This window comes from Propithecus coquereli, unplaced genomic scaffold (assembly GCF_000956105.1).
Source record: "Propithecus coquereli isolate 6110/MARCELLA unplaced genomic scaffold, Pcoq_1.0 Scaffold351, whole genome shotgun sequence".
Lineage (NCBI taxonomy): Eukaryota > Metazoa > Chordata > Mammalia > Primates > Indriidae > Propithecus > Propithecus coquereli.
The window spans coordinates 2,199,726-2,221,871 of record NW_012149186.1 but is presented as its reverse complement, the minus strand read 5'-3'; the positions used below and the strand labels follow the sequence as shown (position 1 = coordinate 2,221,871).

Sequence of the window (22,146 nt, the reverse complement as noted above, 5' to 3'; positions counted from 1 at the left end):
GCCCAATGTCCAGGAGCCCAAGCCCAGCAATCCCCCCCGAGACACACACACATTCACGCTACCATCATCAGACCTTTGCAGACAGACACCCAGGGACCTTGGACGGAGCATGTGCAGCTCCCCACGCCGCTACTCAAAGGTGGGGATGGCCCTTGTGGCTGTGAGTCACCATAATTGTGACACTCAATGCTTTGCGCTTCGCCAGACACAGAGCAGCTCCAGGTTGGGAGCAGGCAGCGGGCTGAGCAGGGCTGCTGTGGATGGAGGGACCTTGGGAGGCTGGGCCCAGCTAGAGTCCTGAGCTCCCCGTGCCCTTGACTTCTCTGTGGGCTCAAACAAGGAGCACCGGAACTCGGAATGAATCCTCCTTCAGGGCCAAGAGTGCCGCCAAGTCCAGCCCAGGAGCCCAGCTGTGTGGCTACCCCAGCCCTGCCCAGCAAGGGGGACAGCTCCCAGAGCAGCATCTCCAGCCTGGGCCAGCTGCTGCCCACCAGCCCCACGGTAAGCCTGGGCGAGCGTGTGCGTGCACAGAGGCTTCCTTGCCCCCTTCTGGTCCCCCTCCTGGGCACGCACTGGGGCTTTGACAGGCAGATGGGGAAGGGCCGAGTTCTGCGTGGGGCCCTGGGCACATTATTGGACCTCTCTGAGCCTGCCCAACACAAAGGGGACAGGAGAGGAGAGTGCAGGCGGTGTCCTCCCCGCTGGACAGCATCCGAGGACTACAATGGCCAGCCCTGAGCACGGGGGCTGCAATGGCCAGACCTGTCCTTGGCTGCATCCACTCCCTTCAGAAGTTGCTCGGATGCCCATGGAGCCTTCCAGAGAGGTGGGCATAACCTAGGCCTCTGGATCTGTCCAGCCCACAGTGAGGTGTTGGGTGCCTTCTGCTGCCTCCATCACCTAGCCAGGGCTAGGACCATACTCCACCAACCCCACTGTTCCTTGAGGAGGGCTGAGGGCACCCTCAGGATGCTGGGGTGCTGTTCCAGGTCCTGGAAAGGATGAGAAGGCTCTGGCAGCTATAGGGGCCCCCAGTGCAGGACAGAGACTAGGCTGCCGCCTCTTCCCCAGAAAGGGATTAGGGTGGGAGGGGCATTTAAATGCCTCTGTACTCACCTCTTAGGGTCATGACCTCCCTTCAGTGACCGTGGGAGGCCCAAGCTTTCTTTCTAAAGGGCATTCTTTCCCTCTCTTGTGCCAGGCATCAAGGCCAGCCCCGCCCAGTCAAGCTATGGGGAAGGCAACCTCTCCTTTAAGGCTTGGTGGGGTGCGGGACTCCTGAGAAGAGGGCTCCACCCAACTCCCCCACCCCCGCATCTGGAGAGGGCACTTGGAATATGGAGGACCCAGGAGCTGGCTCTGGCTTCTCCTCAAGGAAAGATAGGGTTACCCGAGCCATGTCCCTGCTTGCCAGGCACATATCTGTCTGTCCCACCAGCCTCCAGCGGGTGATCTGGGCCCGCTCCTAGAAGGCTTGTGCCTCTATGCCATGGTGTAGGTGCTTGGGCTCCACTTTAGAAAGACACTTCCTAAAGTTGCATTTCCACTCTGCTTGGCGACTTGCCAGCTGTGTAGGCAAGTAGCTTTGCCGCTTTGAGCTTCATTTTCCCCATCTGCCCTATTAGGAATCCCAACTCTGCCTTCTCAGAGCTTTTTGAAGGTGACAGGGGATAGTGTGATTCCTCATTTCTCTGTCTCTCTGCAGGCAGCTGGGGCTCGGGCTGCTGCCTGGGTCCCCTTCCCCACGGCTGATGTTCCAGACCACGCCCACTATACCTTGGGCACGGTGATCTTGCTGGTGGGGCTCACAGGGATTCTGGGCAACCTGACGGTCATCTACACCTTCTGCAGGTGGCTGGTTGGTGGCTCTGGGCCCAGGGCACTGAGGGTGGCAGCCACGCCAAGACAGGGCGGAACATGAGGGCAGGAACATTGGTACCAGCTCTGGCCAGGGCACCGTTGAGGTTAGGCGGGGAGGGCAGGGCCACACCCTTGATGGTCTCAGGCCCAAGCTTTCCTCAAGGCCAGGGAAGGGGCCAAAACATGGTCCAGGGAAGCTTGAATGGCACATGCCAATTGGGGCCCAGACATACCCTCTATGGAGGGCAGGTGTCCCCAGGACTCTTGGGTCTCTGCCCATTCTGCCCTGCTCTCACCTGCCCTAGGGGACATTCTCCCTCTGCCTTGAAGACAGCCCTGGGTACCAGGATCCTTAAGCCCCTCAAACACCCCTGGAAACCACCCCCAACTTCTCTCCCCTCTGTCCCCCTGGTGGGCTGAACGGCTGAGACAGACAGGCGGAGAAGTGAGCGCAGACCTCAGGGTCACACAGCCCCCAGCTGTACCACCTGCTGGCTGCAGGAGTGGGCACCTCATTTCTGCTCTTTGAGCTCGCTTTTCTTATCTGCAAAATGGAATTGTGATTTAGTTCATGGAGTCACTATGGTGATCCCGCAAATGAGCGTTCCCACCCTTGCTGTGCCACTCACTGGGTTTTGTGATCTGGAGCAAGTCACTTTACAAGTGGGTGCCTCAGGAGTGTTCTTATCTGGAAAGTGGGTACAATAGTGCCTCCTTCAGGGAAGATGCAAAAATGGATGATACAGGAGATGCAGTTGGTGACAGTGTCTGGCCCGTGGTACGCCGCCGTCAGCTCCTCTGCCCCTTGCCACCCCCAAGAGCGAGGACTACAGACAGCTGCAGCCGGAAGGCCCAGGCCGGACACGACCCTGGAAGACGGAGATGGGAGGGGTGCCGGAGGAGGGAGGCATGAGAAGCCTCGGGAAGGCACAGTAAGGGCATGCAGGAGGAGGAGCTGGGCTGACGCCACTAGGGAGACCTCGGCCTGGAGGGATTCTGGGAAACGAGGTTTGTCCAAGGAGAGGGGGCGAGTCATGCAGAGGGATCCAGAGGACGAGACTCGGAAACAGCCCAGACCTAAGAGCCAGGTTCTGGAGAGGCATGGCTGTCCCACTTCGTTCTGAGGGGACGCCTTGGGGGCTCCCACTCAGTCCCTGCCTCTGGGTTCAACCGCTGCTCGGCTGGCACCTGCTGGGCAGTGGGACAAGTCTGTGTCCTGGCAGCTTGTGTCTGCATGCACACGTGTGCATGCATGTGTAGCATGTGTGTGCACACGTGGGTGTGTGGCATGCGTGTGCACATGCGTGGTGGGGGTGAGCGCAGAGGTGCTGGGAAGCCCCTCCTAACAGCTTCCGACTCTCACAGGAGCAGGAGCCTCAGGACGCCTGCCAACATGTTCGTTATCAACCTCGCAGTCAGCGACCTCCTCATGTCCGTCAGCCAGGCCCCTGTCTTCTTCGCCAGCAGCCTCTATAAGCGGTGGCTCTTTGGGGAGGCAGGTAGACACTCGGGGCTCCCTTTAGCTGGAGGGAGGAGGGAGGCGTGGACGGACTGGGACGCCCACAGTGGCGGGTGGCCCAGATGAAGGGACAGGCTCTTCTCAGGCCGAGAGTCGGTAGCTGCCCTCCGTCCGCTGAGGGAGCAAGAAGGGAAAACTTGGGTTCTGGTCCTGCGGCCTCCGCCAGATGTGGCAAGTGGACAGGGTGGAGAGTGCTTGGGCCTCTCTTCCCGCGAGGTGAGGGCTGGAGCCCAGTACACTCCATCCCCAGACCCTCCCTCCAGAAGACTCAGGGCCGGGGGCTGTGCCCACAGGCTGCGAGTTCTATGCCTTCTGTGGGGCTCTCTTTGGCATCTCCTCCATGATCACGCTGATGGCCATCGCCCTGGACCGCTACCTGGTGATCACACGCCCATTGGCCACTATCGGCGTGGCATCCAAGAGACGGGCGGGGCTTGTCCTGCTGGGCGTCTGGCTCTATGCCCTGGCCTGGAGTCTGCCACCCTTCTTTGGCTGGAGTGAGTGGGCTGGTGGCATTGGGAGAGGGGCGGGTAGGCTGGGAGGGGCACGTTCAAGGGGACGTAGGTGAACGTGGGTCAGCCAGCTGCAAGAGGGGCCCAGGGACCACCTGAGCCTCGAGTCGGATAGACATTCAGGGGACATGACTAGCAGCAGGAGAAACTGAGGCTGCCCCATCAGAGCCAAAGGATCCCCTTGGGCAGACCGTCCCCAAATACAGAGGGTTCCTGTGTGGGTGAAGTGGCAGGTGCAGCTGAGGCTGGGTTTGTAATGAGTCAGACTGGGCAGGGGCTGGGTGCGAGTCTCAGCAGGCAGAGGAGGGAGCGGCCAGGCGCCAGCCCCTCGGGGGCAAGCCAGCCTGCTGGCTGAAGGCTTGGTGAGCCTGACCCTGGACTATGATGAGGCCTCTGCTTCAATCTAGCAAAAATGGGCAGCAGTGGGCTTTACCTGCTGTCTCCTGAGCTGGTGTCCCTGCCAGAGCCAGCTTGGAAAGGTCCCTTCCAGGTCCCCCAACCGCCCCAGGCAGGGCTGGGGCTGGGGCCAGGGCTGTGTTTGGGCACCCCAAACTCCACATACAAAGCCCCTAGTCAGCACCGCCCTCAAGGCTGAGCGCCTCCCCTGGCTCCCAGGTGCCTACGTGCCTGAGGGGCTGCTGACATCCTGTTCCTGGGACTACATGACCTTCACCCCGTCCGTCCGCGCCTACACCATGCTTCTCTGTTGCTTCGTGTTCTTCCTGCCCCTGCTTGTCATCATCTACTGCTATATCTTCATCTTCAGGGCCATCCGAGAGACAGGACGGTAAGAGTGGGCGTGGAGGAGGGGCTAGGCGGCCCCGCCCCACCACTCAGGTCTGCGTCCGCCCACCAGAGCGCCCCTGCTCCAGGCAGTGAAGACAAGCTGAGCACGTGCTTATGGGTAGGGGTGCCTGGGGAAGGCTCAGGAAACAAGGCCTTCTGGAGGGGTGCTTTTAGCCAGGGCTGAGGGGACGGAGATGGTGCCACAGGTAGAACCACAGAAAGGCAGCTGAGGCCCTATGTCATGGGGAACTTTCTAGAAATCGGGTACCTGTGCTGGAAGGAATGACCTCCTCTTGAGTGTCCCCAAGGGTGGTCCAGGGAGGCTCCTGGGCAATAATCATGACGCTGGCACTCGCTGCAACCCGAGTGGGGTCAGACCCGTACTACGCGCCCTTCCCAGGGCTCTCCAGACCTTCGGGGCCTTCAAGGGCACCAGTGAGTCCCCGCGGCAGCAGCAGCGGCTACAGAACGAGTGGAAGATGGCCAAGATCATGCTGCTGGTCATCCTCCTCTTCGTGCTCTCCTGGGCCCCCTACTCTGCTGTGGCTCTGGTGGCCTTTGCTGGGTGAGCAGAGGCCAAGGGGCCCAGGGCACTAGGGCAGAGGCTGGGTGGGGGGAGGGGGCGGGAACCCTGGGCAGCCACTCCCACCCACCCAACCTGAGCCAGGTGCCCTCATACCCTAAGTCCAGCCTTGCAGCTTTGTTCTCCCTTCGGAGAGAGGGTGGGAGGCTGCCAGTTCCTGGAGGCACTAGGCCACATGCAGGGGGAGCGCCAGGCCATGCTGGATTTGGCCTGAGGGGCTGCCAGCCCGCTTGGGAACATGTAGCTCTCCCAAGGTTTCGGTTCCCTCTTTGCCCAGCTGTGGGCGTGTAGCCAGGGGTGCTGCTTACCTCCAGGAATGGATCCCTGAGAGCTGTCTTCTCGTCCTTTGTGGCTCGAGTCTGGGGACTTAGACATCTGTGGCAGCAGGGATGGAAGCTAGACTTCAGCAGCACTTTGGGGACAGTGAGGGCTATCAAACCTTGCAAGCGTTTGAGTATGGGATCTTGTGTAGGAATGGCGCGGTCCCCTTCGGGCCCTACTGTGGGGTTTCTGTACAAGATCTGGGGGAGCAGTGGGCATCAGGGCTGGGGAAGGGTGTGGGAAGAGCTGGGCAGAGGGTCTGAGGCCAGGCCAACGTGGGGAAAGGGGAGGTATTGCCAGCAGCGCAGGCTCCAAAGGATAGTGGACCTGGCGAACCTCCCCCCAGGCCTGGCGCATCTTCCTCGGAGCAGCGCCCTCAACTACCCCCAGCTCCCTCCCACTCACTTCCGATCGAGCGCTCCCAGTCCCTCCCTGTGGAGCGACTTAGCTGGGCTGGTTTGGGCCGGGTCAGGGTTTGGGCCTTGGCAGGGCCTGGCCCAAAGGAAGAAGGTTCATCAGGAGAGCCAGCTGGCATGGGGACCGCACCTTCTCTGCCCTAGGTACGCGCACGTCCTGACGCCCTACATGAGTTCGGTGCCGGCTGTCATCGCCAAGGCCTCTGCCATCCACAACCCCATCATTTATGCCATCACCCACCCCAAGTACAGGTGCAGCACTCTCCCTGACCCCAGGGCCACACCCCTGGGCCCAGAGGGCCTGGGCCTGCAGATGGGGGCGGAGGTCTCAGTCTCTCCTGACTCGTGTGTATGCGTTGGGTGGTGGCCACTAGCAGCTGGGAGCAGCAGCAACACTGGGTGGGGTCTGGAGTCCCAGGGGCTCAGCTTGGAGGGACGTCAAGGCTCCCTGGGCAATGTCCATCCTAACTATGGGCTCTTTGGAGCCAGGGCGTGGGGCAGCCAGGACGCTGCTCAGTGGCACTGACCCTGTAAAGTCAAATCCTCCAGATGGCGACATCCTGGAGAGATCACAGCAGGGAGCTCTCAGCTCTGGCTCCAGGGCCCTGGCGGGCGTTGGTTGTTTTTGGGCGGGCACTCTCTTGATAGCAGGCCAGCCAGGCTGCCTCTGCCTTAGTTCTCTCTCTTGCCTGGTGGCGTCAGTCACTCACCGCCCTCCCGAAGCCAGCTGCCAGCCTAAGCCCATCAGGCACAGAGGCTGCTCAGGAGTGTCCCTGGTCCCCATTCCCAGAGATGTGTCTTGGGCCAGCCACTTGAGCGCTGGAGCCGACGTCCACCCGCTGAACCTGTTACCCAGGCTGTCCCTCCAAGCCTACTGCCCAGCGTCTGTCTGTCCACCCTCATCACTTCTCACGGCTCCCGGTGTCTCTCTGTGTCCTCATAATCCTGGCGTCGGAACCTCTCCTCTTTCCCCGCAGCTCTCTGTCCCCCACATCAGCCCTGTCTTAGTCTGTCCATCTGCCCCCACTCTCCATGGCTGTCACCCTAACCTGACGTGTGGACCCTGCAGGGTGGCCATTGCCCAGCACCTGCCCTGCCTGGGGGTGCTGCTGGGCGTGTCGCGCCAGCACAGTCGCCCCTACCCCAGCTACCGCTCCACCCACCGCTCCACGCTGAGCAGCCAGGCCTCCGACCTCAGCTGGATCTCTGGACGGAGGCGCCAGGAGTCGCTGGGCTCTGAGAATGACATGGTAAGGACGTGGGCCATCACTGGCTCACACCGGACTGTGCCTTCTTCAACCACCCCTCGGGCTTGGGGACGGGAGGCACGGGCCCTGCCTCTGGAACTCAGGGACCCTCAGGACGCTGGGACACTAGCAGGAAGAGTCCCTCCCCACCCCCCATGGAGGTTCCTGTGCATCCTCCTCCCCAGCAGGTGGGGTCACTGGGGCCAGAGAGGGCATCGCTTGGCCCGAGGGCTTCCAGCTCCAGGCCAGCTCATTTCCTTGCAGACACCATCTTTTTAGAGCTACAGCCAGAAAAGATTAGCGTTTCTGGCCCTGGATGGGCCTCAGAGAGACAGAGCAAGAGCTAGCTCAGGGCCCCTGGTTCTCAGCGCTCAGCCCTCTCCTCCTGGGGCCCAACTGGAGGCAGCGTAAGGAGGGCTGGCCCTTGAGTTGGGAGACCTGGCTTTGACCTCAGCTTAGCACGTCCTCACTGTGTGAGCTCGGGCAGGCCCCCTCACCCCTGCGAGCCTTCATGTCCTGCTGTGGAAGGGAAAGCAGTTGTCTGTCTCTACATCCAGCACTGGCCAGCGGGCAGTGGGTGTGTCCATGCATGGGTGCTGACCCCACAGCTGGTGTTGGCCCTGGGAGCCTCCAGCCTGGCGGCCCTCCCTGGGCCTGCAGCTGCCCCCAGATGTCCCCAAGAAAGCTCCCTGCACCATGGGCACCTGACCCTGGCCACACTTGTGCTCCTCCATCATTCTGCCCACGGGGCCCTCTGTGGGCCTCACTGAGAGCCACCACTGAGGCACCGGCCAGCGACCTCTTCCCTGTGCCCCGGCCCTGGGGCTCTTGGTTGAGGGGCTGAGGGGGGAACTGTCAGGGGTGACACCCCTGACAGTTCCTCCCTCACCTGAACCACGGCAGCGAACAATGAATGAGGAGTAAATCTAATCTGTTAACGAGGTCTCAACCCTCGTGAAGACCACCCTTCTACCCAGAGATAGGCCTCGACCCTCGTGAGGACCACTCGCCTACGCAGAAATATAAACACCCATGTGCTTAGGAGCGTGTGCATGCAGACATGTGGGCAGGCACACACACACACACCCTGGCACAGACACGCACAATTTGCAGGGCTTCGGTGACCAGTAACTGCAAACGGTGTTGTGATGGGCCTCCTGGGATGAATTATCTGTGGGGAGAATGGAGGAGGCCCTGGTGGAGGAGGGGCAGGAGCAAAGCTGCGGGCTGTCCCCTCGCCTCACAAGCACTCTCCACCTTCCCTAGGGCTGGACGGACATGGAGGCGGCGGCCACATGGGAGGCCGCCCCTCGAGTGAGTGGGCGGTGCCCCTATGGTCAGGGCCTGGAGGACATGGAAGTCAAGGCCCAGGGACAGGAAGCCGAGACTCCAGGGAAGGTGACTGGGCCCAGTGCCTGCCAATCTGTAAAGGGGTGGGGAGTAAGGCAAGTAGCCCAGGGAGTGGCCAGGAAAGGGGGGGCTTGTTCTCGTGGCAGACCCAATGCCCTCTGGGAATCGTCCCCTCCCCGCACCTCACAGCTTCCCCTTGCCCACCTGGGGCTCTGTGACTCCAAGATGCTCTGAGCAGGACCTGCGTGTGGTCTGTGACTGCTCTTGGGTGTGTCTGTGCGTGACTGTGTGACTCTAACTGTGCACGCATGTAGCAGGTGGTGCTGTTGGCTGTGTGTCCATGGGGGTGTGTGGTCTGCAGCCAGAGGAGCATAACTCCTGTAAGTGTGTGGCCATGTGCCTTGAATACCTCTCTGTCACTATGATACCCCAGGACATGTGACCAAGCGTGCCCCTTGTGTCTGCTCCAAGCTGTGCGGTGACTGCGTGTGGGTGCTGTGCGCCTCTCTGTGTGACTGGGAAGGCAGACATACCTGGGGAGAAGGGGCTGCAAGTGCGTTGCGCACCATGAATGTCCCGAGGTCAGGGTGTCACCCAGAATACTTGTGGCTATTAAAAGAAGGCCAGCTGTCAGCCCAAGTGCCTATGGAACGGAATGTCGATGGTGATTAGAGAAGGCCATATTCTGGAACGCTGGAAATACCGTGTGCACAGGCCCCCAGGCAGCCCTTCCCCCTCAGCTGACAGCCGCCGACCCTTCCCCTCCTCGCACACCCACACAACAGCCCAGGTGGGCTCCTGGGCTCTCTCAGGCTTCCCCAGCCTGCCCACCTGAGACCAAAGGCACATTCCTGCCTGCTTCCCCAGTGCTGTGCCCCTGCATGTCCAAGAGAGGGGGCCCTGGGCTGTTTCCTGCAGCTGGGGAAACTCTGCCTCTCCCAGCATTCTCCCTGACAGGGCACTGCTCCCTGTCCCGGAGCCTGGGCATGTGCACGGCCACCAAGGCCAGGACAGAGGCCTGGCAGTGATTTCTAGGCGGCCAGGCAATGGTGAAAGGCACAGTGTCCATCCTGGAGGGGTGCTGGGCTGGGGCGGGGTGTGGACAGGGAGGGCCAGCCATCAACAGTCACCAAACACCTGTGATAAGCGCTGCCATGGCGGGAGGGTGAGCACGCAGGGTCCTGAAAGCAGAGGCAAGTCCCCCAGGCTCCCCAGGGGAGGGGGAGGTGAAGCAGGATCTCCAGGCAGTGGAGGTGGGGGTGGGGGGAGCACAGAGCCGTCCAGGAACAGCCTGTGCAAGTGCAGGGGTTGCAGGGGAGGGAGCTCGGCGTGTCCCAGAATGGGACATCTCCCTATGACCCTGGGGACTGGCAGTGGGGGACGCAGGGGAAGGGAAGAGGGCAGGAGGTGGTAGGAGCGGTCCCAATCAGGGACTGGCCTGAGGGGTCTCCAGACCTGACCCCAGGACAGCGAGCCCTGGGAGGGGTTGGGTCAGCTTTGTCTGGTGAAGATCAAAGGACCTGGGGCCCCAGCGCAGGCAAGGAACAACTCTTTTAAGGGCAGCAGGGGTGAGAGGAGATGCCAGAGGGAACTGGATGATGGGGTGAGGGTGAACTTGGTGCATACCCTGGGAGTCCGAGAGCCTGGGGACCATCCCAGGAGACACTTTGCAGGCAGCCTTAGACATTGCTGGCTCCTACTTCAAGATGTGGTCTCTGGGAAGGCCCACCCCTGACCCAGGACGTAAGCTGGCCCTTCCACGCCACCTCCCTTCACCTCTCGGTGATCCAGGTGTGGCTGGTCATCGGGAGACTGCTCCCGGCGGGGTGCTCCTCGGGCTAAACGGATGTGTGCTGTTTGTTTGCAGACCAAGGGGCTGCTCCCCTGCATGGACCCCAGGATATAGGATGCCTATTGGTTCCCCCTTTCTTCTGGGACATGTCCAGCCCCCTCATACACACAGACCCAGGATTACCCTGTGAGCCTGCAGACTTTGGAAGTGGCCCTGTCACCTGCGCTGTGCGGGACTCACAGCCCCAGCCCCGCGTCCCCTCCTCACACCTCTCCTGCCTGGCTACGTGCTCTGCAACCACTTCCCAGCTCGGCAGCTGCACCCTGGGCTCAGCCCGAAGAGCGTGTGCCCAGGCCCTCCTGCTCCCTGGAGTCGCCTGCCCCTCCCCAAATGCTGTGTGCTACAATTGTCCAGGGAAGACAATGGTGATGGCTCCGGGGGACACCAGCTATTTATGAGCGACGCATCTGGGCCAGCCTCTGTGCCCAGGCTGGGCATGTCACTGGCACTGGAAGGCCAGCCCTGCGTCTCCCACTGCCAGCAGTCGAAGCCGAGCATGGCCCTCACTTTGCGCACTGGAAACAGTTACTCACCGCGGGCTGCTTCTCCCAGCTCAGGCTCCCGCTCGCTTTGCGCACTGGAAACAGTTACTCACCGCGGGCTTCGTCCCCCAGCTCACATTCCCGCCACAGCCCACACTCTCGGTCACACGGCATCTGCAGACACTCCCATAGGTACCTATGTGTACGCACACGGCGCACACACGTGCACACTCTGCACTTGCGATTTGTTTCAAATCAGTGGTCGAGTTCGTCCCAGGGCTGCGTGGCTCTGACGGGGTAGAGGAAAATAAAAAGCAGAGAAGGTCTCCTCGGACAAACGTCTCTTCCTGTTGGTGCTGTGATGGGAGAGAAGCAGGGACTGGCCTCTGATGCCTCCGGCAGCTTCGCTTCCTCCCTTTCCTCTGTCCCCCAGCTTGAACTCTCACTCTGAAAGCCCACTTCAGACTGCAGAGGACATAGAAGAGGAGGGACAAAGGCCAGGCTGGCCCCCACCCCCAATCCCCAAGAAGCTGCTGAGCCCCGCCCCGCCATGGGTACCAGCTGCTCTCCGACTGGCCTCGGGTCTCCCAGGGGAGGCAGATGGAGGGAGGCCAGCTTTCCCCTTTAAGAGCATCCTCCTGCCACCCCTCCCTTTCCCCAGAGGCGAGCATCAGGCAGGGCCAGAGTCCAGAGAAAGAGCCTGCAGCTCCAGGTACAGCCTCCCCCGGGCTCCCACTCCCCATGCAGGGTTGGTGCCTTCCTTCCCCACACCAGTCACGTCCTGCTGCCGGGGGCTCCCCAGCCGGGCAGGACGGACACCCCTAGGAAAGGGGATAAGGCTGCTGCTAGGAATGGATGGCAGGGGCCTTGCCGGGAGGGGCAGGGAATGGTTTGGAGAAGGGACACGGGTGCCGGCCGTGAGCTGCTGGCCTCCTGGGCCAGCACAGGCTGGGAGGACAGGCTGGGCTGCATGGCACAGGGCAGAGGAGGTGGTGAAGTGAGAGGAGAACACAGGTCCCTCCCCGGCTTCTTCCACTTGATATTTTTGTCACCTTGGGCAAGTTACCAAATGACCCTGTAATGTGGGCTTTCCTGCCATGTGCCTTGCGTGTGCCAGGCCCCAGGTGTGAGGCTGGAGGGCCCACAGCAGGGAAATTACTCAACCCAGGCCTGCACTGACTCCTCGGGGCCCAGCTCAGAGCCCTTCGAGAGGCCCAGCAAGCAGCCAACCCACTTGCCTTCCCTGAGCCTCAGTTTCCCTAGCCAGGGAGCCAGGGCGGGCCTTGATCTATTTCTAGACCACACAGGTCCTGAGGTCTTTCTTGGGAAGTGGTTTGGTCCAAAGACCACACTGGCAGGAGTCCTGAGGGACTGAGGCTCCCACCCAGAACACACTGTCTCTGGGTATGGGCTGAACACACCACACACTCTTCCCCCTCCCTGCCCCTCTAGCCCTGTGTCCTAGCAGCTGAGCAAGTGGTATCTCCTCCTCTCTTCCCTGCCCCCTGCCATTCCTGTGCAAAGGGCACGGGGCCTGGCTTGCAGCACTGGCAGCTGGAGCTTTCCATGCTGCTGTCAAGTTTTCCAGAGCACGAATGAGACAGGAAAGCCAGGAACAACTGGCTGGGTCCCCAGGGGGCCGGTGGGGGGGTGGGGGGGTGTGCAGTGGGCCTGCCCCAGACCCGCCTTCAGACCCTATGCCAAGGGGTGTAGGCAGGGGCCCAGTCCCCCAGGGCCAGGGCTCTGGAAGGTGTCTGCAGCCCTCTGGGAGCTCACTTTCTGGCATGAGTCCCATAGGCAAGAGCCTGGGTCCAACCCATGTGACCTTGGAAAAGTCATCTAACCTCCCTGAGCCTTGTCTCCTGCAGGCCAAGGTGGCAGGCCCTCAGGGTCCAAGGCAGTAACGGCATGAAGGCTCCATGCTGAGCTTGGCTGCGCCCAGGGCTGCTGCTATTGTATGATCACCTTTACGGCTGGACGAGCCTGGGCCAATCACAGGTCTAAGCTTAAGCTTCTTCCAGACCAGCTGGAGGCTCAGCTCAGTCCTAGGCACCTTCAGGACCCCATGTTGGATAAGGCACAGCCTCAGAGTCCTGGACAGGGAGCACAGGGCAGCAAAGCCCCTGCCCAAGGGGCTCAGCCCACTGTCTCCTAGGCAAGGGGGTGGGTCCCACTGAGCACAGAGAGGGAGTATCTGGGCTCTCCAGAGGGAGGAGGGGACCAGAGCACTATCACTGACTTACTCAGTCCCTCCTTCCTTCCCCTTGGGGGGTGCTGGGTGCTGGACACCCCTCCCCAGGGGCTATATTAGCCGTGTGAGTCACGGTGGACCGGCTGGGAGGCTGCGGGCGGGCGGGCACGGTGTAGGGTTACAGTCCATTTATGGGCGCAGCCGAGGGCAGATATCAGTGTCGATGGCATTCGCTCCCAGCTATTCTTAGGAGCCTCTCAGGAGCTCCGCACAGCCTGGCCGGGCAGCAAGGGACGGAGCAGGCAAGGCTGGGGGTCGGGGGACAGGGGCAGAGGTGTGGGCTGGGGTGCCAGGTGCGAGAGTGCCCTCGCACTCAACTCTTTCTGCCCTTTGTCCACAGAGGCGGCCGCTGTGAGCACCAGCATGTCTTACAGTGTGACCCTGACCGGGCCCGGGCCCTGGGGCTTCCGTCTGCAGGGGGGCAAGGACTTCAACATGCCCCTCACTATCTCCCGGGTGAGTGCGCACTGCCAATGGCCTGGCACCTGAAGGGGCAGGGCACACTCGAAGGAAGGCATGCGTGTCCACCTGTCTGTCTGTCCTCTCTTAGGCTCTCAGAAAGTAGAACATGCCCCATCCATAGTCTGGGGGCTGGGGCTGGACTGGTCCCCCGGTCTCAGCTGCAGCTGTTTGCCCACCTGAGCTGGCTGGCCTGTTGTAAGTGCCAGACACCATGGGCAGGTGGCAGGTGTTTTGAGCAGAGAAGGAAATGACGAGTTTTCAGGGTGGGCAGACAGGCAGCTGGACGGAGAGCACAGCCCCTTCCTAATCCCTTCCCTGGCAGGGTGGGCTCAGGGTGCCCCCAAGCCTGGAGCTTCTCCCCAGAGGTGGGCAGCTGCTTTGGAAAGAGAACATTCCTAGCATGGAGAGGGCAGGTGACTGGCGGGTGAATGCATGGACAGACAGACGGCTGACCCTGGCTGCCTAGCTGTCGTGGCGTGGGGCTGGGCCGGACTGGTTACTGGGCTCCAGCACCCGCTCGGCCCAGACCTCCTCCCGCTGCTGAGGGACCCCGCACGGTCTGCCTCATGGGGCTGGGCCTTCCTCCCTCACCTGCCCAGGCTCTTCCCCGTCCACTGTGGCTGCTTTGCCTGCCTGTCTGTCTCACATCTTGTTCCCCAGACGCGTGCCTGGGGATACGGCCCCTGTGTCCTACGGTGTGGTGTCTGTGATTGGGGAACAGCCCTGCCTGGCGGGGATGGCACAGAATATGGGGGTTGTCTGGGTGACTCTACTGCTCGGCTGGAGACAGTGTTGCCAGAGAGGTGGGAAGCGAGACATGTTCAAGAGGGAGCTGTCTAGGAGCAGGCACTGTTTTAAACAGCTCTGCGGCCCCAGCGCCTGGACCGTAGTAGGCGCTCAGTCAGTGTTCGTCAAACAGAGACTCCCTTGCAGTCACTGGCAGAGCGGGGGCTGAGGGCCCCGAGGTTCAGAGTGGACTGCGGGGCATTCAAGGGGCAAGGATGACCCCCACCTGGCGGCTGAGCCCTGGCAGTGCTGGTCTGGGCCCAAGGGGGAGGGGGAGGCCCCCATGCTGTCACTGGAGGGTGGTGGGTGGGCAGGAGTGCTCGGCTTGCTGCCCACTGGGGGAACAAGGAGACAGTTTCTTCCCCAGGGCAGCAGAGACTTGCCGTAGGCCTAGGGGTGGGAGGGCGGTTGGTGGGGGAGACAGTGAGGTGGACGGCCAGGCATGGCCTGGAAGGTGCTTGGCAGAGGGGACAGGGGCCAGTGCCCCCACTGGAGGAGCAGTCTCGATCTTGGAACTTGAGGTTCCGTTTGTACTTGGGAGGGGGCCCAAGAAGTAAAAGCCACACCAAGGGATGCCCGGGGAGCCCTGTAACAGTGTAGAGGTCACATTCCTGCAGGCTGGGTGCTGGGCTGGCTCTCCATCCGTCAGCTGGAGACGTGGCTTATTCTGATCTGGAGTCTCCACCCCTCCAGGCCAGCTGCCCTGGAGAGCGCAGGGTCCCATACTAAAAGGACACCCAGAGCCTTGTCCACCTTGCTTGGTGACGTGGTGTCATGTAGGCATTTGAGCCCCAGTGGATCCCCCCACCCTGCCCAGTCCCCACTCACGGCTGCAGGTCCCCTCCCTGTATAAGGCAGGGCCTCCACCCTCCTCTCACGGGCCCTTGGCCTCTTGTGCCTGGAACTGAGCCCACCTCTCCCCCAGCCCCACCATCCTCAAGGCCCCCTGGTGCTCCCTGCCCCATCTCTGAGGGCGCAAATTAGCCACCGGGCTCGGTGGCACTCAGGATAGCCAATGACCTCACCCAGGGTCTGTGTGCCATCTGGCCCCAGCCCGCCAGGGGCTTAAATGGCAGCGCAGAGGCCTCGAGCTAGATAGCAGGAGGAATGTCCTTACCGCGGGAGCGGGTGTGTTGGGAGGCGCCGGGTCCAATGACTGGGGGGACTTTTAAAAATAGAACCTGAAGCTCAGGCAGGGCATCGGGAGATGGGTGTGACGGCCTCTCGGTTTCCTTCAGGGACACACCCCAAATCACCTAAGCAGGCGGGGCCGGGTGCTGGAGCCCTCCCCAGGACTCGGAGCCCCTGGATAAATTCCTCCGGTGCAGCCGCTGATCAGAATGGGCTCAGGCGTCCCAGGCTCGGCGCTGCTGGCCAGGCAGGCCCCGTGGACACACAGCACTAACGAATGCTTGCGCGGCTGTGGCATCTCCTGCAGGGGGTCACAAGGACCAGGAACATCCCCCTCGGGGGGATTCGGGGCCAGAGCGCTCTGGAGGAGCCCCACTCCCACACCAGCCCCTTCCGGCTTCCCACCATGGGCCAAGTGTCCCGGCCTGAGCCTCTGCTCCAGGGCGCCAGGGGCGGTGGCATTGTGATGAGGGCATCAGCAGAGGCAGAGCCTGCTCCTTCTCAGCGGGGTCCTGCCACCCTGGCACATTCGCTGCAAGCTGAGAAGGTGGTCGGGCAGGCGGGCTGGGACCGTCGCCTCACTTCAGGCCCAGCAGACTGAGGCTCACGGGACAGAGGTGGCCGTAGGTGGAACTCCTGTGTCCCTTTTACTTGGGACTAGCAGAAAGGCACTGAGTAGGGCCTGTCCCCTCTCAGCTGTCGGCCGCCTGCAGGCTGTGTGGCTCCACTACCCACCCCCCATGGCCCACAGCATCAACCCTGGGGCAGGGACAGCCCAGCAAGGCCTCCCCTGAGTGGGTCTCAGCTTGCAGACAGACGCACAGACAAGGGGGCTCAGGAGGGAGACTGGGAGCGAAGGGTGGAGGGAAGCGCCTTTATTTATCCGGGACAGGTGTGCCTGGCTGGGCCTGCAACATGAGCTGCCCTCTCACCCCACCCTCCCAGACCCTGCCACTTCTCCAGGAAGCGGGGAGAGGGAGCTGGACAGAGCTGGACGGAGGCCGGGTCCGCGGTCTGGGGCTTTGGCTCTCAGTGCGTGTTACGCCCCGGCTTTATGGAAGAGGCATGTGCTTTTGTTCGGCTCTGCTACTCTCGGCTGCGTCACCTCAGAAAAGTCAGTTTACCTGCTCAGCCTTAGTTCTCTCACCTTTAAAATGGGGAGGGTTGCACACGAGTGAGAGTGCCAGCGGGCACTGGCGAAAACGCTTTCCACCTGCTGTCCCGGGGCTGTTGTGAGGCTGGGAGAGTGGTGTGGCCCAGCCTGGCCCAGAGGGGCCGTCTCTCTGCTGGAGGGCTGCCAGCCCATGGCCTCACCAAGCCCACCTCTGCCCCTCTGCTGGTGTTGGTTCCAGTATTTACCAGACTCTCCCAGCTACAGCGGGGACAGAGGGTCTCTGTGGGGGAGGGAGGGGACAAGCTGAGACTATTCTGGGGTATCTGTGCCGGCAATTCCTGGAATTTCAAGGCTGCTGGAGCACAAAGTGCTGGTTTTTGGGCAGCACTTAGCAGTGCTGACAGGCTGCGCTGTTTATAGCCCCACTGAAGGTCAGGCAGGCCCCCCAGGCCCCCCCCAGCATCCATCTGTCAACAGGGGAAGATAGTGGCAGAGACTCCCAGCTGGGAAATGCATTGTTAGAGGTCCCCCTGGCCAGGCCCTCCCTCTGGCCAGGCCCTCCCTCTGCCCGGAGCTGTCTCTGACCCTGTGGGCTCCAAAGGGAGCAGTCTTGAGGATGGCTGTCCTGGGGAGCGACCTCGGCCCTCAGAGGCCCCTGGGCAGGACACAAGGCAAGGACGGCTGCATGGCAGCCCCGGCTCCCTGCGCTGAAGGCACTGTGCGGCAGCCCAGTTCCCTGGGTCTCCTTCCCCCTCTGTATGGTCCCTCCGTCCAGGGGCTGCCCCTGACCATCAGGGGCTCCCATCCCCCACACCGAGCCCCCCACTCCCAAACACAGCTCCTCCACCCCTTTGGGGCCAGGCTCCACCTCTACTCAGGACCATCCTAGGAGGCTTGAAGTGGGACTTGCTGGAGACCCCTGAGAGCCGGTGCCCACGAGGGCATTTATTGGCCGCTCTCAGGACACAGCTGGAGCCGTGGCCTGCCCAGGAGGAGGAGAGGCAGTGGGGACTCAGCAGGCCAGGGGGCGTGTGGGCAGCTGCACAGGGGGCCGTGCCCCCTTGCTGTAGACACAGGGAGGTGGTCGGCATGTGTGGAGTGGTGGGGGCCAAAGGCAGACGGCTGAGCGTGACGGCGGGGGACATGGCAGGGGCAGAACCCACGGGTCACTTCTGCGAGAAGTCTGGAGGCGAGGAAGGGACAGGAAGGAGCACGGCAGGAGCCAGTTGGAGCCTCTCTGGAGCATGGAAGGGACTCTGGCTTGTTCGTCGGCCAGGGGGAGACAGAAGGTTCCTGTGAGAAAGTGAGGGATGGGGCAAGGCCCCAAGGGAGACCAGAGGGGAACGTAATTTAATCATACGATGTTAAAATGCACTTAGGGCTCCCCGGGGGTGGTCGGCCTCAGAGGATGGGAGGAGGAGCTGCTGGAAGCTGCCCCACCCTGAGCATTGGCTACCTGCCCTCAGCACCCCCCCACCACACCTACACTGGCAGATCTAGAAGGGGCCTGTCTGGTGTGGAGCACCAGGAGCGATGGCTGGAAACTTCTGCAGAGCCCAGCTGCCCTCCCTGCTGCCAGCAACCTGCGGAAATAGGAGCCGAGGGAGTGGGTGCGCCTGGAGCCCCGGCTGGCGCCTTATCTCCCCGGGACCCTGGACAGAACTTTTCTCCCCTCCCCCCGACACCCAGGCCCCGCTAGGGTCAGCAGGCTGGCTCCGAACTGGTCAGTCCGGGCTGGCCCCTCCCCGTCCACCCTCTGCCAGCTCCGGATCTTGTTTCCTATGGAGACTGGGGATGTGGCCTGCCAGTCTCAGCCCCGCTGGCACCGTCTGAGGATAGCACTTGCGCTTCCTTGGTTTGGCGCTCCCCTGAAACTTTCTCAGCTCCACACCCTCCTTATATAATACCCCATTTAATAATGTAATCCCCACAACAATCCCAAGAGAAAGGCACTGTGGCTCTTTTGACACTCGAGGGCTTGGAGGCCGGCACTGTAGCCTGGAGTCCGGCTCATGCCAAAGTCTGTGCTCCCCTGAGGCACATGCAGGTGGCTCTGGCCGCAGCTCTCCCTGGCCACCCTCTGGGGTGCCCTAAGACTCGGCCCAGCAAGGCAGAAGGGCTCCTGGGGGCCAGGTGGCTGATCCTGGCTTCCAAACACCTGGAGCCTGCCTCAGCACACTGGAGACAGGAGCTCAGCGCCCCCGCCCTGAGGCTGCTCTAGGCTCTGCCCAGCGTTGGGTTCCCAGTTGAGAGGGGGCCATTAGCTGGACAAGACTGAAAAGTGAAGTGGGAATGAAACACTCATTCAAAAGAGGCATTTAAATGCTCAAAAGGAAATAGAAAGATCTGAAAAAACAACCCTCCAAGGATTTGGGTGCTTTGGGTCCTTTCTGGGACACAGCAAACAGAGAGGGGAGGATGGAGTTTCTCTAACTCTGTACCAGGCAATTCTGCAGTGCCTGCACTAACTCGTGCCTGGACTACAGTCTGCGTGAGCCCTGGGCTCCGGGCAAGGGTCTGAGGGAGCCACCTCCTATCCCTGCCGTGGCCGGGGCAGGCTGCTCCTGCAGTGGAGGGAGGGCATCTGATGGCCCTGGGTTGTCCTTAGGGTCCCTGCCTCCATCCCACCTAGAGCGCCTCCCTATAAGAGGCTATCAGCACCCCAGCCCCCACCCTGAGGGGTGTCGGGCCCTGCTCAGGGCAGCCAAAGGCCAGGCCGGCCGAGCTCTGATGAGCGGCACAGCTGCAGGGGAGGGTGCCAGGGGCAGGCAGGGGTCAGCTCGGCAGCTCCCCTCTGGGAGGTCTGGCCACTGCCCGGGTGCCGGGAGCCTGAGCTCTCCCCCAGGTTCAAGGATCCACCCCAGGCCACACCTGTGGATGAGGGGGACCCAGGCAGGGCCAGGCAAGGGGAAGTGCCAGAGACACAGCGGGAAGGATTGGCGTGAGCTGGCCCATGACTGAGGGAGAAAGATGTCTCCAAGGCTGCTCCAAAGGCGGATCATTCAGATGGCCCTGTGGCAAGCCCTGATCTGGCCCCAGCCTCTCTTGGCTGTCATTCTGGTGCCCTTGCTCACACTGTCATTATGATCCTCTGGGCACAACTCCCGTCCTTCCTGGCAGTGTCCCCTCTGTGGGCACAGGTCCCAACCTTCTGCAGCAGCAGCCCACCCAGCTCCCTGCTGCAGGGTGATGACCCCTTAGATAAGTAGAAGTATCTGGGGTGTCCAGCTGTGGGGAGCCTTGCTGTCGGGGTGTCTTGTCATGGGGTTGTCCTGCCACAGCGGAGCCCCATGGGCCGTTCCCTAGGACGGTACAGGCATTCACTGCAAACTCACCCTGAACGCGAGCATGCCGGGCTCTGCAGCTTTCTTCGAAACACCCGGACAGTGAGGTGGGTGGATGGGTGCACACAGGGTGGGCGTGTGATGGAGCAAGTTGAGTGAAACGTTATGGTACAGCCTTGGCGGTGGGTATATGGGTGTTCACTTTAGAATTCTTTCACCTTTTACTGTTGGAAAATGTCGGAGCTAACGTATCCCTGCACGGGAAGCCGGAGGGGTGGGGACAGTGGATTTTCTGCAGACAGGCCTGGCTGGGCAGCCCAGCTTGCCCTCAGGAGGCCCTTCGGTCTAGAACAGTGTTGTTTTCCTTCAATGTTGTTGTTTTTTACCCGTTGTCCACTCTTTACAAAGACAGCAACACACTCCTGTCCTTAGTAGAGGCTCCCTGTGGCCGTGAATTTGGGGATAGGTGCTGTGAGTATTTTGAGAAATCTAAATAACTCCAAGATGCCCCCATGGAGCCTGGCGTGCAGGCTGCGCTTTGCAAGCTAGTCGCTGTGGCTTCCTGACAGTCCAGGCGTTTGTTTCTCTTGCCTCATCTCAGCAAATTCGGAGACTGGAGGGGGATGCTCTGGGCACAAGGTGACCAGTATTTAAGAGGGCACCACAGCCCCTAGGGCTGAAACATCAGGTTAATGGCAATTGGAGAGGGCTGTCCTGGTCTTGCTGTTATCACCCACGTGCGGGGCAGTGTTGCTGTGACTGGTGATGCGGTTGCTTGGAAACAATTTAGTTCCTGCCCCCCCCATAGAGCCCGTCTGGGAATGGGCTGGAGACCAGTGACTGTAGGGTACCTTGGTTTGAAAGGGGGTTCGTTGTGAGGGGCCTGGCAAAAGGCTTCTGTCCATGTCTGTAAGTCCAGGGCCTGGCCAGAGGCCCACCCAGGCTTGGCACCTGGGGCAAGGGACTGTCCCCAGGTCCTTTCTAGGCTCCTTCTAGGATGGTTCTCAGGCCCCGGCCAAAATCTGGCTTCTGCCAGCATTAGGAGCCGGTCTGGCCTTGTCTGTGGGTTATAGCCAGAAAGGTGACTGGCATGTGCCCAGAGGAGCCAGAAGAACTGGCTGGTGGGCGAGTTGGGACAGCAAAGCCAAGGGACACCCTCCAGCCACAGCTTGGAGGGGCTCTAGAGCCACCTCTTTCCTGCGATGTCCCTGGGGGTGGGGCCTGCACGGCATTCCTCGTGATGTCACAGCGAGGGGGGGCTCCAACATGATGTGGGGGGGTCAGGCCACAAGATCGTTCTATGTGCTGTCAGCAGCGCTGGGCGTTCCAAGCGATGTCAGGGAGGGTAGGCAGGAATCTCCCTGACACTCCATGAGGCATCTTTAGGGGTGGGGCTGCTAATGTCACTAGGGGCAGACCATCAGGCATTTTAGATGATGTCACTAGGCTCTCTGGAAATTTGCATCTCATGATATCTCTGTGGGTGGGGCTATTGCTGGAGGCCAGGCATGCAGAATTTGGCATTGTGCATGATGTCATTGGGAGTGGCTTCCCAGATAACGTCCCAAGGGTGTGACCCTCCTGAGATCTCATGGGAAGTTCCCAGGGTGGCATCTCAATGGCATTCTGTGTAATCACACTGGAAATGGGGCCTCCAGAATCTAACATTCTGTGATGTCATCAAGGTGTAGGATTTGGAAACTGGCCCCCATACTGTCACTTTCCCTTTTAGAGGTATGAAGCTGGCTACAGAGCCCTAAGCCCTACCCCATTGCCGAGCTGACCTTGCTCATCCAGGCCGGGTTGTCAGCTCCCTCCGCCCTCTGCACACCTGCCATGGTGGCATGAAGTACCTGGAACTAGGGCGCTTTCATGCGGGTGCAGGTATCCTGCCCACTGGCCTGGCAGTGTCTCTGGGTGGCGTTGAGTCTGAGCTCCCACGTCTCCCTTACCTCCATGGGTTTGCAGAGCGCAGGGACTACGGCAGGCTAACCAGTGCTACAAACAGCCCCCAAGTCTGAATGACTTAGCACAGTGAAAATGCCTTACTCATGCAATGTCCAATACAGCGCTCCTTAATTATCTCTCCTCCAAGCAGTGACTCCAGGATCCAGTCCCCTTCCAGGTAGCAGCTTAGCTGCCGTCCTCTCCATCCTCTGCGTCCCATCAGCCAACAGAGAGTGCAGGTCG

General features: G+C 61.3%; 2 protein-coding genes across 13 annotated transcripts in view; both read left to right on the top strand.

Moving 5' to 3' along the window:
- Positions 1-227: 227 nt before the first annotated feature.
- OPN4 (opsin 4) lies at positions 228-10,500 on the top strand. Of its 2 annotated transcripts, XM_012651273.1 has the most exons (11): positions 228-501; positions 1,706-1,862; positions 2,429-2,453; positions 3,226-3,359; positions 3,673-3,876; positions 4,507-4,678; positions 5,078-5,242; positions 6,142-6,249; positions 7,067-7,247; positions 8,511-8,642; positions 10,462-10,500. In XM_012651273.1, exons 1-11 carry the CDS (start codon positions 358-360, stop codon positions 10,498-10,500), a joined length of 1,461 nt encoding a protein of 486 aa, XP_012506727.1. In that variant the 5' UTR covers positions 228-357. The 2 variants fall into 2 exon arrangements, with proteins under 2 accessions (XP_012506727.1, XP_012506728.1); XM_012651274.1 differs by lacking the exon at positions 2,429-2,453 and having other exon boundaries at positions 1,706-1,851.
- A 1,093-nt stretch (positions 10,501-11,593) lies between these two features.
- LDB3 (LIM domain binding 3) overlaps positions 11,594-22,146 on the top strand; it is a 74,757-nt gene continuing 64,204 nt past the window's right edge. For 5 of the 11 annotated variants that reach the window (XM_012651287.1, XM_012651285.1, XM_012651293.1 and 2 more), the window contains exon 1: positions 13,543-13,635. In XM_012651287.1, coding sequence (XP_012506741.1) covers positions 13,543-13,635 — 93 coding nt within the window. Of the gene's footprint in view, positions 11,641-13,357; positions 13,636-22,146 lie in introns of those variants that run through there. The other 6 variants (XM_012651290.1, XM_012651288.1, XM_012651286.1 and 3 more) reach the window with 5 other exon arrangements.

Coding starts and splice junctions, on each gene's coding strand:
- OPN4 (XM_012651273.1), top strand. CDS start 358: ATGAATCCTCCTTCAGGGCCAAGAGTGCCGCCAAGTCCAGCCCAGGAG. Junction 2,454..3,225: donor GGAGTCACTATGGTGATCCC/GCAAATGAGCGT, acceptor CGACTCTCACAG/GAGCAGGAGCCTCAGGACGC. Junction 8,643..10,461: donor AAGCCGAGACTCCAGGGAAG/GTGACTGGGCCC, acceptor GTTTGTTTGCAG/ACCAAGGGGCTGCTCCCCTG.